The 15701-nt window shown below is 44.5% G+C and overlaps 1 protein-coding gene across 10 annotated transcripts in view; it reads right to left on the bottom strand.

The window, feature by feature from the left end:
• Positions 1 to 1307: 1307 nt before the first annotated feature.
• The window catches only part of ANKS1B (ankyrin repeat and sterile alpha motif domain containing 1B), a 671108-nt gene continuing 656714 nt past the window's right edge, over positions 1308 to 15701 (bottom strand). For 5 of the 10 annotated variants that reach the window (XM_006875943.1, XM_006875942.1, XM_006875939.1 and 2 more), the window contains 2 exons: positions 7515 to 7682; positions 1308 to 3250 (listed from right to left, as the gene is read on the bottom strand). In XM_006875943.1, the coding sequence (XP_006876005.1) occupies positions 3140 to 3250; positions 7515 to 7682 (279 nt within the window). In that variant the 3' untranslated portion in view covers positions 1308 to 3139. Of the gene's footprint in view, positions 3267 to 7514; positions 7683 to 15701 lie in introns of all 10 variants that reach the window. The other 5 variants (XM_006875944.1, XM_006875945.1, XM_006875947.1 and 2 more) reach the window with 3 other exon arrangements.

Here is a 15701-nt window from a genome sequence, read left to right on the forward strand (position 1 = left end):
AAACTATGGTCCTTCAGGTCTGGGAAAGGACTCATTCCTGTGGCTGTTTTTAGTCAAACAATAGACTGATCTATAAGGGGAAAGATAACCGTAATCAACCATCTGAAATCAAAAGGGCAGCATTTATCCAAGGACAAAGTTCAAACGTTAGGAAGGGGGAGGTGGGATAGAAACAGAGAAAGGAAGTGGACTAAGTGATACTACAACGTGGGGACTGCAATCATTGACATGAAACAAAATGTGTGTGAATCCTGAATGGAAAACTGATTTGCTCTGTAAACCTTCACCCAATTCACAAGAAAAGGTTAAACTTCTGTCCAAACCTTCCTATTTGATACCACCCTTCTGCCTCAGCAAGTCTCACCCTTCCTTGGGCTAATTTTAGATCTTTGGGCTTCAAAGCCTGGTGTCTCTATAAGTCAAGCTGGCGGGGAGCATCTGGCGATGACTTTGGTATGGATTTGAACAGATTTAAATCCAACTTCAGGGATTCAGAAAGTGACAGAATGCGGGATGTGAATCATTGACCCTTGCAGGGTGCTTCTAATGCAGCCATGGATCACTCTGTTGCCAGCAGGCACACAGGCTTTAGGGAAAATGAAAGAATCATCATGTAGATAAAGAATGCTATATTGTACTTAATATAAAAGTGATCCTGTTTGGTAATCCTTTCTCTTTTAGGAATTTTAGAAATTTCAATTTTGCAACTCCTCCTTACAGCTAAGCCCCTGGGTAGCGCCAATGGTTAGATGAAAGGTTGGTGATTCAAATCCACTGAGGCACCAAGGAAGAAAGTCCTGGTGATGTACTTCTGAAAGATCTCAGCCATGAAAAGCCAAAGCTCTATGGAGGACAGTTCTGCTCTGACACACCTGTGGTTGCCCTGAGTGGGACTTGACTTGGAATAGAGGCAGCTGGTTTGGTTTTTGATCCATTTTTTAGGTGCCATCCTTAGTACCCCACTTTAATAGTTAAAAACAGTGGGGCTTTTGGGTTGAAATTCAAGTTTCCAAGGCTAATCTATCTTTCTCAGACTGGCTGAAATTAGAAACTGCACAAATTGTTCAACAATTTTGCCAACTGTTGTTGTTAAGAAGTGCTGTTGAGTCGGTTCCGACTCACAGTGACCCTGTGTAGGGTTTCTGAGGAGCAGCTGGTGGGTTTGAAGTCTTGACCTTGTGGCTCACAGTCCAGTGCTGATCCTACAGCGCCACACCAGGAGTCCTGGATGCTGACAAGGCCGGCCCTTTGGTTCTGTTTCTGCCAGGAAGTGGGGAGGTGCTCACAGAACAATGCCAAGCACCATGGCTGTACAACTTCTGTTTTATTTTGTGTGCTTTTTTTTTTTTAATATAGGATATAAATAATGACAAAAATTACAAAATTTATAACTGGAAGCCCAAGCATATTTACACATGTTTCTGTTCCAGCGAAGCTACTATTTACTTTGCTCCTATACAATTTCCTTTTGGTACCATATTTTAGTGTTATTTGACTCTCAATTTACTACATACATATCAACAGTGAATAGGCAAAATATGTACAAACAATTGTTCGGTTCAAGTAATTTAATATTGTATTAAAATTTTTCAACACTGAACTAAAACCGTATACATTTGTCAGTTTCAAATAAAGTTTAGTCATCCTTCTTCAAAACTCACCAACTGATGAATGTAACCAATAATCTCAGGTTTAAAATAATATTGGTTAATAATAAAAAAAACATTAAGACAATCTCACAATTTATCAATATCGCTATAATGAACTTCAAAATGAGTCACAATATGATCGATTAGAACCATATACATTAAAATGTTAATTTCTTCTATAATGATATTGATACTGTTTATATAATTTGATTCTACAGAAATATACATTATGGTATCATACAAATACTCCACAGAGACATTTAAAAAATTAAAATAGCTTAAAGAAATGTAAGTAAATTTTATTTAGTCAAATTGTAAGCAAACATTTATTTTTGTTTCTCAAGAAAAGAGTTTTATTACTTTGGAATATTTTCTCTTTTATATATATTTATTTTTTTTTATTGTTTTTGTAGAAAAAAAAATTTTTGCAATAGAATTTTATTAACACCTTTCTCAAACAAGGTTTCCATGGAGGAAATCTTGACAGCAGAAGCCCTATTTTTATTTGTTTTGTATTTATTTCTTGAACATGTTCTTTAAAATACTATGAAGATTTAAAAAAAAAAAAAAAAGCCCAAAAAACAAAATACTTCGCAGGCTTTGTGGTTGCATCAGCACTTTCGGTTCAACGCCAGGCTGCTTGCCCGAACCTCCTGTTCTCATTACGTATCATCTGTATTTTGCCCAACTGAGCCAGTCTTCTTTGTAGTCATATAGAAATTCAATGATTGGAAATGAAAGCAAAAACATCCCTCACAACGAACCTAGTTTTCTTATCAATGCATTAATGAAACATTCTTTTAATAAAAATATGTAATACAAGACACATTTTTTTCTGTGTGTATTAAACTGCACTTTTAAAAAATCATCCTTAAATTTTGAATCCATCATTAGATGTAAAGGCTTTCTTTATCTGACATAGTTGATTACATAGAAAATCCACAAATATAGAAATCGGGAAACAATTTCTTGGCAATCATGGGGGGCTAGTTTTTGTCCTTCTGGATTAATTAAACAATACTCAGTGATAACAATGATCTTACAGATGCTTTTGTGGGGGTCATTCTGTTCTGATTTTACCTCTAAAATGGCTGACCGTGAAAAAGAAAGCCAAGATTTTTTAGGCAGTATTAGCGATCCCCTTTGATGTTTTTAAAAGGTATTCACCCCAAAGAAAGCAAAGCAAGTAACTGGGGGCAGAGTCATAAGAAATACCTTGGGTTGTAGTTGGGCCGGGGTGTTGGGAGTGTCAGGGGAAACACATTACAACTCCTGCCTCTCAGGGGTTGTGGCTGGAAAGTCTTGGTTGCATTCTCTGTCACTGGTGCAGAAAGAACTTCGCAGAAACGGCCAGCGGCCTCTCGCCCATGTCAAGGCCACAAACAGAGCGGTCTTCCTCCGAGGCTGGGTGGAAACGGAGGCGCGAAGGAAAACCTGCTCCTGGACTGCTTGGCGTGCAAGGCACCGCAAGGAGGGGAGGACGGTGGGTATCAGAAAATCGTGGTTTCATACTTGGTATTAATTCCCCTTTTGGCTTCTTGGCCCGGCTCCACAATCCACGGCAGATTGGCCAGAGTCTTTTGCTCAGATGGGTCGATCTGCTTTAAAACAAAAAGGCTGATGCCTGTTATACGGTTGGTACCTGCACAGGTGGGCACACATGCATCTTAACTCTGCCTGGAAACCAACCTGAGGCCCCACTAAGCCCAGGCAGGACTCAAGTAATGCTTGTGTATGAGAGTCACCTGTTAATCCTTGTGACACACACTGATTGCATTACTCAGAGGAACAGGTGAATGAGATACAGTTCTTGCCCTCAAAGGCAGAGTGCTTACACACTAACTGATTTCAGTCCAGTGTGAGAAGTGAGCTAACGGGTACAGGGCTGGGCTCTGGGGGCACACAGGAAGGCCACACAACCCATGTGTGGGCACCCGGGAGGCTCTGGATGGAGATGAGGCAGCTAATGTCACTCTTTGGTTCTCCATCACTCTTGCCTCACCTCACCTCACCATGGCCTACGGGGCCCCTGACTGCCTGCTTTTCTGTGCTCCAACCACACTGCTTCCTGGCTGTTTCCTGCCTTCCAATCCCACATCCAGGGCCTCTGCGCTCCCCATCTGCCTGACCAGGAAACGTTTCTCCAGAGACCTGCAGACTTGACACCTTTATGCCATTTGGGTCTTGGCTCAAACACCATCTTCAGCTTTATTTTTCAGTGGCTTCCTTGTCCTCTCTTTCTGCTCTATTCTTCATTGTCCTGATCAGCACACATATCATATAGTTTTATGTCCACTCTCCACTACAAGGTATGCTCACGAAAGCAGGATTTTGTCAGTTTTGCTCACTACTGTTTCCCAGAACTCAGGAGAGCTCCTGGCAATCCAGTAAATAGTTGTTGTTGCTATTATGTGCCGTGGAGTCGGTTCTGACCCATAGCGACCCTGTACAGGGTTTCTGAGGCTCTAAATCTTTATGGGAACAGAAAGCCTCATCTTTCTCCTGCAGAACAGCTGGTAGTTTCAAACTGCTGACCTTGCGGTTCACAGCCCGATTCATAACCACTACGCTACCAGAGCTCCTTCCAGTAAATAGTAGGCGCATAATAAATACCTACTGAAAAATAAACGGATAAGGCAGTGTCTAAATGGAGAGTCACAAGATAAACAAGAGTTTGCCTAGGAAAGGTGGGAGGAGGGGACATTTGAGGAAAAAGGAACAGCATGTGCCAAGCCTCAGGCCCTCTGAACACGTGCAGTGGGTCTGCACAGAGGAAGATGAGACGGGAGAGAACAGAGGGCAAAGAGTCAGGAAGTCCCTGGGTTACGAACATCCGATTTATGGACAACTCCTCCTTGCCCTTTAATGTTGTGTAAATTGGCCCTCACTTTGAAAGGATTCAACCAACCCTTACTAGGAACAAATTTTTCATCATCACCACCTTTTTTGATAACACTGGAAAGGCTTCGAGCCTTTTCTTGTACTAAAGTAAGGCAAAAATACAAACTGCATGTTCAACTTACTTACAAGTTCTTAAAGGCAGTTAGGAACAGATCTTGTCTGTAACTCAGGGTCTGCTTGTATCAGTGGCTACACCAAGAGAAGTCCTGAACCAAATCCAGCTGTGCTATAAAATGGCTTAGTCGCTGTAACACAGGTCATTCCTGAGGTGAAGGCTCAGGGTGAACTCTTGCCCAAATTGCTGCTACAACTTTTGGTGTAGCCACCTTTGCCCCTGATCACCTGCTATGTTCAGGAGCTGGAGGGCACAGAGCCGTGGAAGGCCTCTCCTATTCTCTTGAGCCATAAGCTCCGCAGCAACAAGACTGAGGGGGAGGACCTCCTGTCTCATCAGGGATTACTAGAGAGTTGTCAACTGGAGCGGAGAGCAAGGGAACATTGCCACTGGATGAGGAGAACAGAGGCTCCGGAGGCAGGCAAAGACCATAATCACTCAGTGTGTGCCTTTACATTTCCCAGTGCAGGCTTTTAGATGCATATTCTTTGAGCCCTTATGGTACCCACTCTTCTGTGCTCTGCTGGAGGGGGCCAGGTTTAAAGTCAGATGGAGGCACCTACCATGAATAGATTTATCAAAGTCCACAGTGAAAATAAACACAATAACCTAAGAGGTAATTTTAAAAACACAACATGCTGAACATTCTTGGGCATTTATAGCCTATTCCTTCCCCAAGATGTTTTTGTTAAATCCTCACTGACTTACTCACAGACATTCACTGAGCACCAGCAAAGGGTCTGGCCCAGGTGATGACAAAAAACAAAGAGGAAAAACCAACAACAAAAATACAACTCAATGAATAAAGGTCACAGAGAATTTAAAGCAGGTGACACACTTGAGCCTGACTGGGCATCTACCTCAGGTTGGATGGTCAGGAGACATCTCTTCGAGCAGCTGACACCTGAATGACAAGATTCATGACAAGATGGAGTCAGTCAGGCAGAAATTAGAGGGAGACTATCCCAGGTATAGGAAAAAGGTGGGACAAGGCCTCTGGTAGGAGTGAGGTTTGTACTTTATTGTTGCTAAGGGCCATTGAGTCCGTTCCAACTCATAGCAACCCTGTACAGGGTTTCTTGCAAGGAACAGCTGGTGAGTTTGAACTGTAGATATTGCAGTTCAAACCAACCTTGTGGTTCAGTGCTTATCCTACAGCATCACACCAGGACTCTGGGCTTTGTACTAGGGGACTTAAAAAAGTTCGTGGAAAAATGGAGTGGAAAGAAAATGGAATTTTTCCATGAACTTTTTGTAGCCCTCTTGTATGTTCGAGAAACCAAAGGCTTCAGTGTCACAGGAGAGTAAGCTGGGTAATTAAGCTTCAGGTAGTTGGGGCAGGGGTGACGTGACCCAATTCATGTCTTCGGAAGATCCCTCTGGTTACTGTGTGTGAAGTGGCCCATTAGCAGGTGAGCTGCAGAGTGTTTATTGAGAGCTGATGGCAGCTTGGACTTGAACAGTGGCAACAGAAATGGACAGAGTAGAAGGATCTCAGATAGGTTTCAGGGATGAAGTGGAGGGGATTTGCTGGTGGGTTGGATAGGGATTAAAAAAGGGCAGGAATCCGGAGTGACGCCTAGATTTTTGGCAGGATGAATGGCTGTGCCACTTACTGCGATGGGGCAAACCTAGAGGGAAAAATCAAGCGTCCTTTCCTGGACATTGTAAGGTTTGGGTGTCACAGTCGGAATGTTAAGGAGAAAATTGAAGATATATGTTTGGCATTCTAATGGGTAGGTCAGCGCTAAAGATAGAGAACTGGGGGTCAGTAGGCTTGGGTAGGTTTTGAGGTGGGAGCATCAGGTAGTCTGAGGGTCGTATTAGGTTTTTAGAGGAGGTGTGAATGGCTGAGATGGGGTCAAGAAAAGATCCCCGGGAATGAGGAGCCAGATGCTGATTGGATCTACCGTGGACATTGAAGAAGCCCAGAATAGAGACAGGCGCTGGGGCCAGAGAAGACGATTGTAAACAAGCAGCCCACATGATCACAAGGGGGGATGCCTCTCTGCAAAATGAAACAATCTTCCTTTCCCCCATGACACTGAAGACCGGGATAGGTGGGAAGGAGGAGAGAGCTCCAGATGGAAGGCCACGTGGGCGTAAGAGCAATGCATTCTGGGTGATGTCTGCCGGCTCTGTGCAAGTCCCCAAGTTTCTAGGAGCGAAACAGCAGCAGGAGCAGAAAGGAGGCTGGTTGGTTAAGAACCTTCCAGCTGTGGGTATTGCTACTACCAGGAGACCACTTTGAAGTCTTGACAGCCTGCAAGGACAAGCTGTCCTCAGAGCTTGTGGGAGGGAAAGGGAGGGAATTCCTGGAGGAAGGCAGATGACTAGGAGGAGGGGCGGGGGGGTCTGCACCTTCTGAGCTGTCAGCGCTCTACAGATGCCTCAGCTGCCAGAGAGAAAGGACCCAGGACCCGGGCGCAGGCCCGCACTGCACGGCAGAGCAGCTCATGGGACTCCACGCAGAGCTTTCTCTAGCTGGGAGTGAGACACCTTCCTGGACCACCTTTGCAAAGCTTAATATGGCCAGGGGCTCAGGAGAGGCTAGAGGCTTGGCACCTGAAGTCCCAGGGAATGTTCCTGAAACTACGGGAAAGATTCTCTGAGGACTGCAGTAGTGCCCAGTGCCCTTACATGGTCACTGCAGGTGAGATTTAGTAAAAGGTGAATTTTCTCTGAGTCTCCACGTTGATTTTGCTACAACCCGGACGAGACAATAGCCCATACACACTGGAGGAAGCTGATTCTAAATGGCATCCACAGCATTCAAGGGCCCAGAGAGCAATCAATCCCCTCTCCCTCCTGCTCCAGCTTTTTACAAAATTTGTATCTCTTCTACTTACCACCGACTTGCGAATGCTAACGCGGGGCTTGGGGATGGGTTTGGAGGGTTTGTTTTCAAAACTTTCTGGAAGTGTGGAGGAATGTCCACCTTTTCTTGCTTGGAGTGCTAGCTGGTAAGCAACTTCAAATGCCTGTCCCAGGGTTAGGATGATTTCATAGGCTAAATTCTGCAACAAAAAGAGAAAGTGTTGACGAGGGCCCCACAACATGTCAGAACTGGTGCAACTGCTGAGGACCAACTAGCAGGGACCTTCACCTGCCACCCCTGGTCCAGCAGCGATTCCATGAAAACCATGAGGCACAGGACACTCTGCCGCATAAAAGCCATTAGTCACTGATGCAACACACGTGCCACATCCATGCTGAGGCATGGCTCTCCACTGAACCCCTCGTGGGAGCTCAGGGCCTGCAGCCCACTGGCCACCAGAGGCCCACACCGTTACAAAACTCCCTTGATTTGCTCCTACGGCCCTGGGAGGAAAGGAGTTACTCCTAGTCCTTCAGCTGTGTGCTGGAAGACTCAGGCCTAAGAGGATGATCCCACACACTCCACAGGAAGCGTTCCTGAGAAGTCTGGGTCTTTTTACTGCAAACATCTGTGATTCAGTGAATATCTACGAAACGCAATCAAAATCTAATTTAGGTGAAGGGGAGAGGCATTAGTCATGCTGGCGCGGCAACTCAGTTACAGCGGTGAGCACACAAACAGTGCTCAAACAGAGCCAATTATCCATCTAGTTCTTGACGCTTTGGCTCTCCCTGTGGCTCCACTCTATATTTTATCATCAAATCAGCAAGAGACAGGAGATCCTGTCAGGCTGAAATGCCATGCCAAGCAGTGCCTGGGACAAAGGGTCTTTTTTTCAGACTCTCAGTCAGTCCTTTCCTTAAGACAATGTCTGGCCCTCTTCCCTTCTCCAGATAACGTATCTCTGATCCCTGCCTTCTCTTCTAAGTACACTGCTACCCAGCGATCCCTTACTGAACTATGAAATGTGTGACCCACATGAAGACACCACACTGAGGTCATGGAAGTTGTATCAAAGAAGTAGATGCATACAGCATGACCAATGAGCACTTATTGATGTGGCTATTTTAACAGGCCAAGAGTCATCAACAGATGAATAGATAAACAAAAGGCAAATAGAAACATACAATGGAATATTGAAAAGAAACCCAACAAACCCACTGTCATCAAGTGGATTCTGACTCATGACAAGCCCATGTGTTACAGAGTTTAACTGCTCCATAGGGTCATCTTGGTTACTATAGTCTTTGTGGAAGATTATTGTTGTTCAGTAGGTCCCAACTCATAGCGACTCTGTACAGGGTTTCCAAGGAGCGGCTGATGGGTTTGAACCACTGACCTTGTGGTTAGCAGTCCAGTGCTTATTCTACATTGCCACATCTGAAGTCCATTTACTAGAACTTTTTTATGATGTTTCTGGGTTCGAAATGCCAACTTTCAGTTTAGTAGAGGAGCACAAACCACTTGTACCACCTAGGAATCGTCCCAATGGGATATTGTTACTGTTAGGTGCTGTTGAGTCAGTTCCAACTCATAGTGACCCTACACATAACAGAACATAACGCTGCCCAGTCCTGTACCACCCTCATAATCATTACACTCGAGCCCACTGCTGCCGCCACTGCGCCAATTCATCTTGTTGGGGTGGGGGTCTTCCTCTTTTTTGCTGACCCTCCACTGTATGAAGCATGATATCCTTCTCCAGGGACTGGAATGTTACTCGTTCATAAAGAGACATGAAGTTCTGATGCATGATACAAATTGGATGGCCCTTGAAAGCATTGAATGACATAAGTCAGTTACAGAAGGGCAAATGTTTTGATGTCATTTACAGAGACCAATGCTTATTGGAAGTTACTAGGGGTGGGAGGAGGAAGGGAGAAGGGAGGAGTCACTGCTTAGGCAACATTGAGTTTCTGTTATGGTGGTGAACAGTATCTCTAGAGGGTTAATGGGGATAGTTGTACAACATGATGAACCTTATTCATGTCAATAAATTATACATGTAAAAACTGTTCAATTGGCAAATGTTCCATATATATCTTTTACCACACACACATACACACGCAAATTATCATCTTATCAGCTGCGAGCAGACATGGACTGTTCCAAGTTTGTTGTTGTTGTTAAGTGCCGTCAAGTTGGTTTGGACTCATAGTGACCTTGTGTAAGGTTTCTGAGGAGCAGCTGGTGGGCTTGAACCACCAACCTTGCAGTTAAAATCGACCTTGCAGTCCAGCGCATTAACCCACGGTGCCACACCAGGACTCCAAGTTTAGTGTGTGATAAATGTCTGCTCTTGGCTTTTCACAATCACAGACATGGTATTCTATTTATGCTGTATTCCAACCTTCCCCCTTTCCTCTCTATCCACCTCCACTGCCACTCAAGCCCACTGGGTAGGTAGCTCAATCCTCAAGTTTCTCAGGAGAACTGTGGGTGAGAAGAGGATCTTGAGGGGCCATGTGGAAGAGGCCCATGGCTTTCTGACTAGATTTCGGATCAATGCCAGGTTGTCACTTTTAGAACCAAATGGGGAAAGCACTTGTGAGATTGAGAGTTGATTTGACAAAGGAGATGCCTGTCTCCTCTGAGCTACTTATTAAGAAATAAGGATCCTGCAAGACAAGACGTCTGCTTGTTGGAGATACTGAATCTTGTGCAGCAAGCTGAGCACATCCCTGCAATGAACAAAGAGCCCATGTTTGCCTGCCAGGATGAGTCAGACTCATAAATTAGCAATTCACCACCAAATGATAGTGGAGGAGGATGGGGAGACATCTCTGACCATCACAGTATAAAGAAGGCTGAGCCCTTTCAACTGCCTACACTGGATATTGGCGTCATTGTCAGCTTTACTTTCTATGCTTCACTGGGTCCCCGAAAAGGCAGACCTGGGCTTCTGACTTCTCTAGTCTAGGAATGAAGCTGTAAGCTCTTGGTCTTATTCACCATGACCATTGGAGATGGTTGATAGCTATCTCTTAGGGATTGAAAAAAACACACAAAAAACACAAAAAAACCACTCACTGCTGGTAAATCGATTCCTACTAACAGCCACCCTTTAGACAGAAGAGACCTGCCCTGTTTCTTTACAGAGTCCTGGGGTGGTGCCATGAGTTAATGCGCTGGACTGCAGAGTCAGTTTGAACCACAAGGTCGGTGGTTCAAGCTTACCAGCCGCTCCTCAGAAACCCTATAAAGGGTCGCTATAGGTGCGAACCTACTCAATGGTACTTAACAACAACAAATCTTTACAGAAGCAGACTGCCTCATCTTTCTCCCATGGAGAAGCTGGTGGGTTTGAACTGGTGACCTTTCGGTTGGCAGCTGGGTACCTTAACCACAGAACCACCAGGCTTCTTTCTCTCTGGAATATTAAGCATATATTCATTCTCAGGGTGGGAAACTGGACTAAGGAGAGTGTTGGGTGTGAGATTCAATGATGCCATACCATGCTGCTTATAGATTCTGAGAAAGCGGGGATCTTACTGAGTATGAGGAAACCTGTACAAAGTCGCTATGAGTCGGAAACGACTCCATGGCACATCACCACCACCACCACCACCACCACAGAGTATGGATATTTTTCATTAACCTAAAGTCAAGTTCCTGAAACTCCAGTGTCTTCACAAGAAAGTCTAAGATGCTCATTAGAGCAAGTGATTATTTTCACATGACTGTTACGGGTAGCCTGAAGGATCTGAAAGGTAATGGGCTAGAAGCTCTGCCCCTTGGTTTTTTATTAGTTTCTCGTGGTTGGAAACTGCTCAAATAAAACACAGAGGCCAGACGGTGGGGCTAAAGTGTCCTGACAAATGGCATTTCTAGGATTGGTATGTATTCCCTTTAACATCTTGTTTTTCAATATATTGAAGAATGCCTTAGAGGGTTTTTCTTCTAAGGTTCAATATAGTAAAGAGGCAAATCTGCTGCACAGGCCCTCTTAAAAGTGTTTAAGAACACAGAGATCAGTATGAGGACTAAAGGTAAGCCATGGTATTATCAGTTGTCTCATATGCATGTGACATTGAATAAGGAAGACTGTAGAAGAATTAATGCATATGTGTTACGGTGTTGGAGACGAATATTTAAAGTACCATGGACTGTCAGAACCAACCAATTTGGGTTGGAAGAAGTACAACCAGAATGCTCTTTGAAGCCAGGATGGCCAGACTTCCTCGCTCATACTTTGGACATGTCATCAGGAAGGACCAGTGTCTGGAGAAGGATATCAAGTTTGGTCAAGTAGAGCGTCAGCAAAATAGAGGAACACCCCCAACAAGATGGATTGGCACAGTGGCAACAGCAATGGGTTCAATCATAGCAACTGGGAAGATGGCACAGGACTGGGTAGCGTCTCATTCTGTTACAAATAGGGCCACTGTGAGTTGGAGCTGACTCGATAGCAGCTAACAACAACAGCATAGCAAAGAGCTGCATATGGGTATACCTTTCCTGAGTGAGGTATCAGTGCTGGCTGTCAGGGCCTACAGAGACATCAGGAATATCTAATCCAGAGCTGAGCTGTACTGCCCATGCCAACACACCACGGCCCCTGAAGGAGAGGAAGTCTCATTCGCAGGTTTCTTTCTCCTGCCTCTCCTAGTAACACACCCACTATCTAAAATGGGAGGAGAGTTGTTATTTTGAGAGCAGGACACGTTACTGGGCAAAGACCAAAAATCATGTTGTAGTTTCAGAGAGGCTTCAGGGAACAAACCCAGGCTTACTTACTCCAATGAATATCCTTGTAACTGTGAGCATGCCAGGGCTGGGACTGGGCCTGGTGCGCTGTGAGCACGCAGCACAGCTCAGTTGAATGAATAAATACATGGATGTGCAAAGGGCAAGCCAAATCAAGAACACTCCTCTGTTACTGGGGGCCCCTGGTGATGCAGTGGTTAAGCTCATGGCTGCTGACTCCCCAGCAGTTTGGGAGAAAGATGAGGCAGTGTGCTTCAGTAAAGATGAAAGCCTTGGAAACCTTATGGGGCAGTTCGACTGTCCTCGAGGGTTGCTATGAGACAGAATTGCCGGAACTGACAGCAGCAGGTTTGGTTTTTATGGTTCGGTTTGTGGCACGGTTAAGTGAATCACAGCAACTCACAGTGACCCCTGAAAGACGGAACTGCCCCACAGTTTCCTAGGATGAAATCTTTCTGGGAGCAGGCCACCAGATCTTTTCTCCCACAGAGTGGGTGGTGGGTTCGAACCACCACCAGTTCAGTTGGCAGCTACATGCTTAAGCATTGCACTACCAGGGCTCCTATGAGTATGAGTGAACAACAGCAACAACCACCATTAAGTGAGAACTTAGTAGTGTTAGGAGGGGATTGTATCAAGTACTAAAACTATACTTAACCTCATTTAAGTCCTAACCATAATTACCCTCATTTTATAGATAAAGAAACTGAGGCCCAAAGTGTCTGACATCTCAGCAGTAGAAAGTTACAGAACTTTCTGTATCTGGGGCTCAACAGGGTTAAGTTTGTCTCCAAGATGGCCATCACCAATTCTCCCCTTCCTGTACAAGCATGCTGTTATTCTCCACTGAGAGGTGAAGTCTCTTCCTCCACCTCCTTAAATGTGGGCAGTCTTTCCTGACTTGCTAGATCAGTAGTATGTGGCAGAGTGATATTCTTGGACTTGTGAGGTTAGATCACAGCTGCTCTGTCTGAGCCTCTAGGAACGCTCACTCTGAGGCGATCTCTCATATGCAGGAAGTCTTCCCACCTTGAGATCACCATGCTATGAAGACGTCAAGCTAGTCATGTGGAGAGACCCTGGAGAGTAACAGTCATTCCAGCCCCACAGCCCAGGCTCCTGAAACAGGAGCGAAGGAGGCATATTGGACATTCCAATTCAGTCAGGTACCGGTAGAGAGGACATAAGGTCTCAGACATATGGCTTCAGTGGACCAGTGCCAGGAACTCCAGCTATTGGAGCTGAGGGTCCAGATGTTGCAGAGCATGGACAAACAGAACTCGCATGGCCAGCCCAAATTCCTGAACCACAATATCATGGACATCATAAAATCAATGCTGTTTTATGTCACTAAATTTTGAGATGGTTTGTTGTGCAACAGTGGGTAACTGGAACATCATATGATGGCCAAGTGGCTGGCCCTCAAGTCCAGAGAATATGAAGGGGAACAGTTAGCTGAAACTATGATAAATAGTATTTCATCACAGGCTGGTGATGTCTGTTACCAGCCTGGTCACAGAGTCACTAAGCACTAAGGTGTTCCTTCATATATGCTATGGCTAAAGTCAAAACCACAGAGCTGGAATGTTCTTTGAAGTCTGCAAAGCTACACTGTCATCTCTAGTTACTGCTTCCCTTGGGTGTAAATTCACATGCACTTAGCTTTATAGTCATTATCTTACATTTCTCAAATGCTGTAACCACTAACCTTTTCCAATCTTAGCTCCCGCCTCACATAGCTTATTGGAAGGTATTGTCTTGGCCTTTGCAGTCTTGAGTCTCTTGCAAAGAATCACATTTACTAAGGCAATTAGCCTTGAGTATTTTCTATCTTACACACACCATCAATAAAAGGGTGTGTGTGTGTGTGTGTGTGTGTGCTTGTTTGGTACAGACTTGGGAGGTGGTAACTGGGGTGAGTATGCTTTGAGCTTCAGTTTTCTTATTGTAAAAAGGAGATACTAATGTATTTATTTTTTTTTCGCATTTTGCGTTAACCTATTTTTTTAAAAAAAGCTTTTGTGAATTGAGTGACAGTTTACAGGGGAGAACATCAGTTTTGAACTCATCCTATCGTATTTTATTTTATTACAATGACTGCAATCCCCTCCATGCATCATCATTTAGCAAAATTTGCTTCTATTCATGCTGTTGTGTGTGTGTGTTTTTACACAAAAGTACTCAGAAATATATAATCATTTAAACAACAAACGGCTCATTCTGCAAGCCTGCCTCCTGACCACCAGCACAAAGCCTTTCTCTTTCTAGAGTTCTCAGCTGCGCTAATCTCTCCATGTCCTCATCTCTGCCTCCATCTCTGGTGTCGCTGCTTCTCTGGTTAGGGTTCCGCATTCCGCTTGTGCTCTTCTCTCTTGATGGCCCTAGGGTCCTCTGTTCCTGGGCTGTAAGATTAGCTACTCCCCCCTTTATGTTACAAAACTTCTACCTTTACAGTTGTGACAATTGTAATTAGTCATGATAATAATTATTCACTATTGAATCAAAAGAATCCTATCCCCATCTCCTTTCACCAGACCCATCTAGACAACATGAAAACTATTCAGTGGGAATTCTACCTTCCCATGCACACTCTGAAACTAAACTCCCTCTTGAAAACTTGTAAGCCAGCCACTTCATGCCTTTATAGCACCCCACCCCCACGTTAGGTAGTAATATAAGCTTTTTTAAAAAATTAGCATCTTCTGTTGTTGTTGTTGTTGTTGTTAAAGTGCCGTTGAGTCAGTTCCAACACATAGTGACCTTGTATAGGGTTTCCGAGGAGTTGCTGGTGGGTTTAAACTGCTGATCTTGAGGCTCAAACTGACCTTGCAGTCCAGCGCAGATCACCATGTTGTGAAGCCTTCCAAGCTAGTCATGTGGAGAGACCCTGGAGAGCAATAGCCACTCAGCCCCACAGCCCAGGCTCCCGATACAAAAATAAAATAAATGTCCAAAATGTGAAGGAAACATTTTGGACATTTATTTTATTTTTAATATATGCTTTTAAAAAAAATTAGTCTCTCTGGATACTAGTATATGCTTAGTGTCCTGGTATGGTACTTCAGGATAAGCACTAGACTTCTAATAGCAAGACTGGCAATTCAGTCCGACTAGCTGCTCCTTGGAAATCTGATACAGAGTTGGTATGAGTTAGAACCGATTTGACAGCACCTAAAAACAACAGCAATACTATGTGCTTACTGAATTGCTTTAAAAATGTGTTTGTATGTGTGTGTGTGTGTGTGTGTGTGTGTGTGTGTGTGTGTATATATATATAGTTATAGAGCTTGGTAGCATAGTTGTTACTAGTCGGGCTGCCAACCTCAAGGTCAGCTGTTCCAAACTACCAGCAGTTCTGTGGGAGAAAGATGAGGCTTTCTGCTCCCATAAAGATTTACAGCCTCGGAAACCCTGTGCAGGGTCACTGTGAGTCAGAACCGACTCCACGGTA

The sequence above is a fragment of the Chrysochloris asiatica genome, unplaced genomic scaffold, assembly GCF_000296735.1.
Source record: "Chrysochloris asiatica unplaced genomic scaffold, ChrAsi1.0 scaffold00347, whole genome shotgun sequence".
Taxonomy (NCBI): Eukaryota; Metazoa; Chordata; class Mammalia; order Afrosoricida; family Chrysochloridae; genus Chrysochloris; species Chrysochloris asiatica.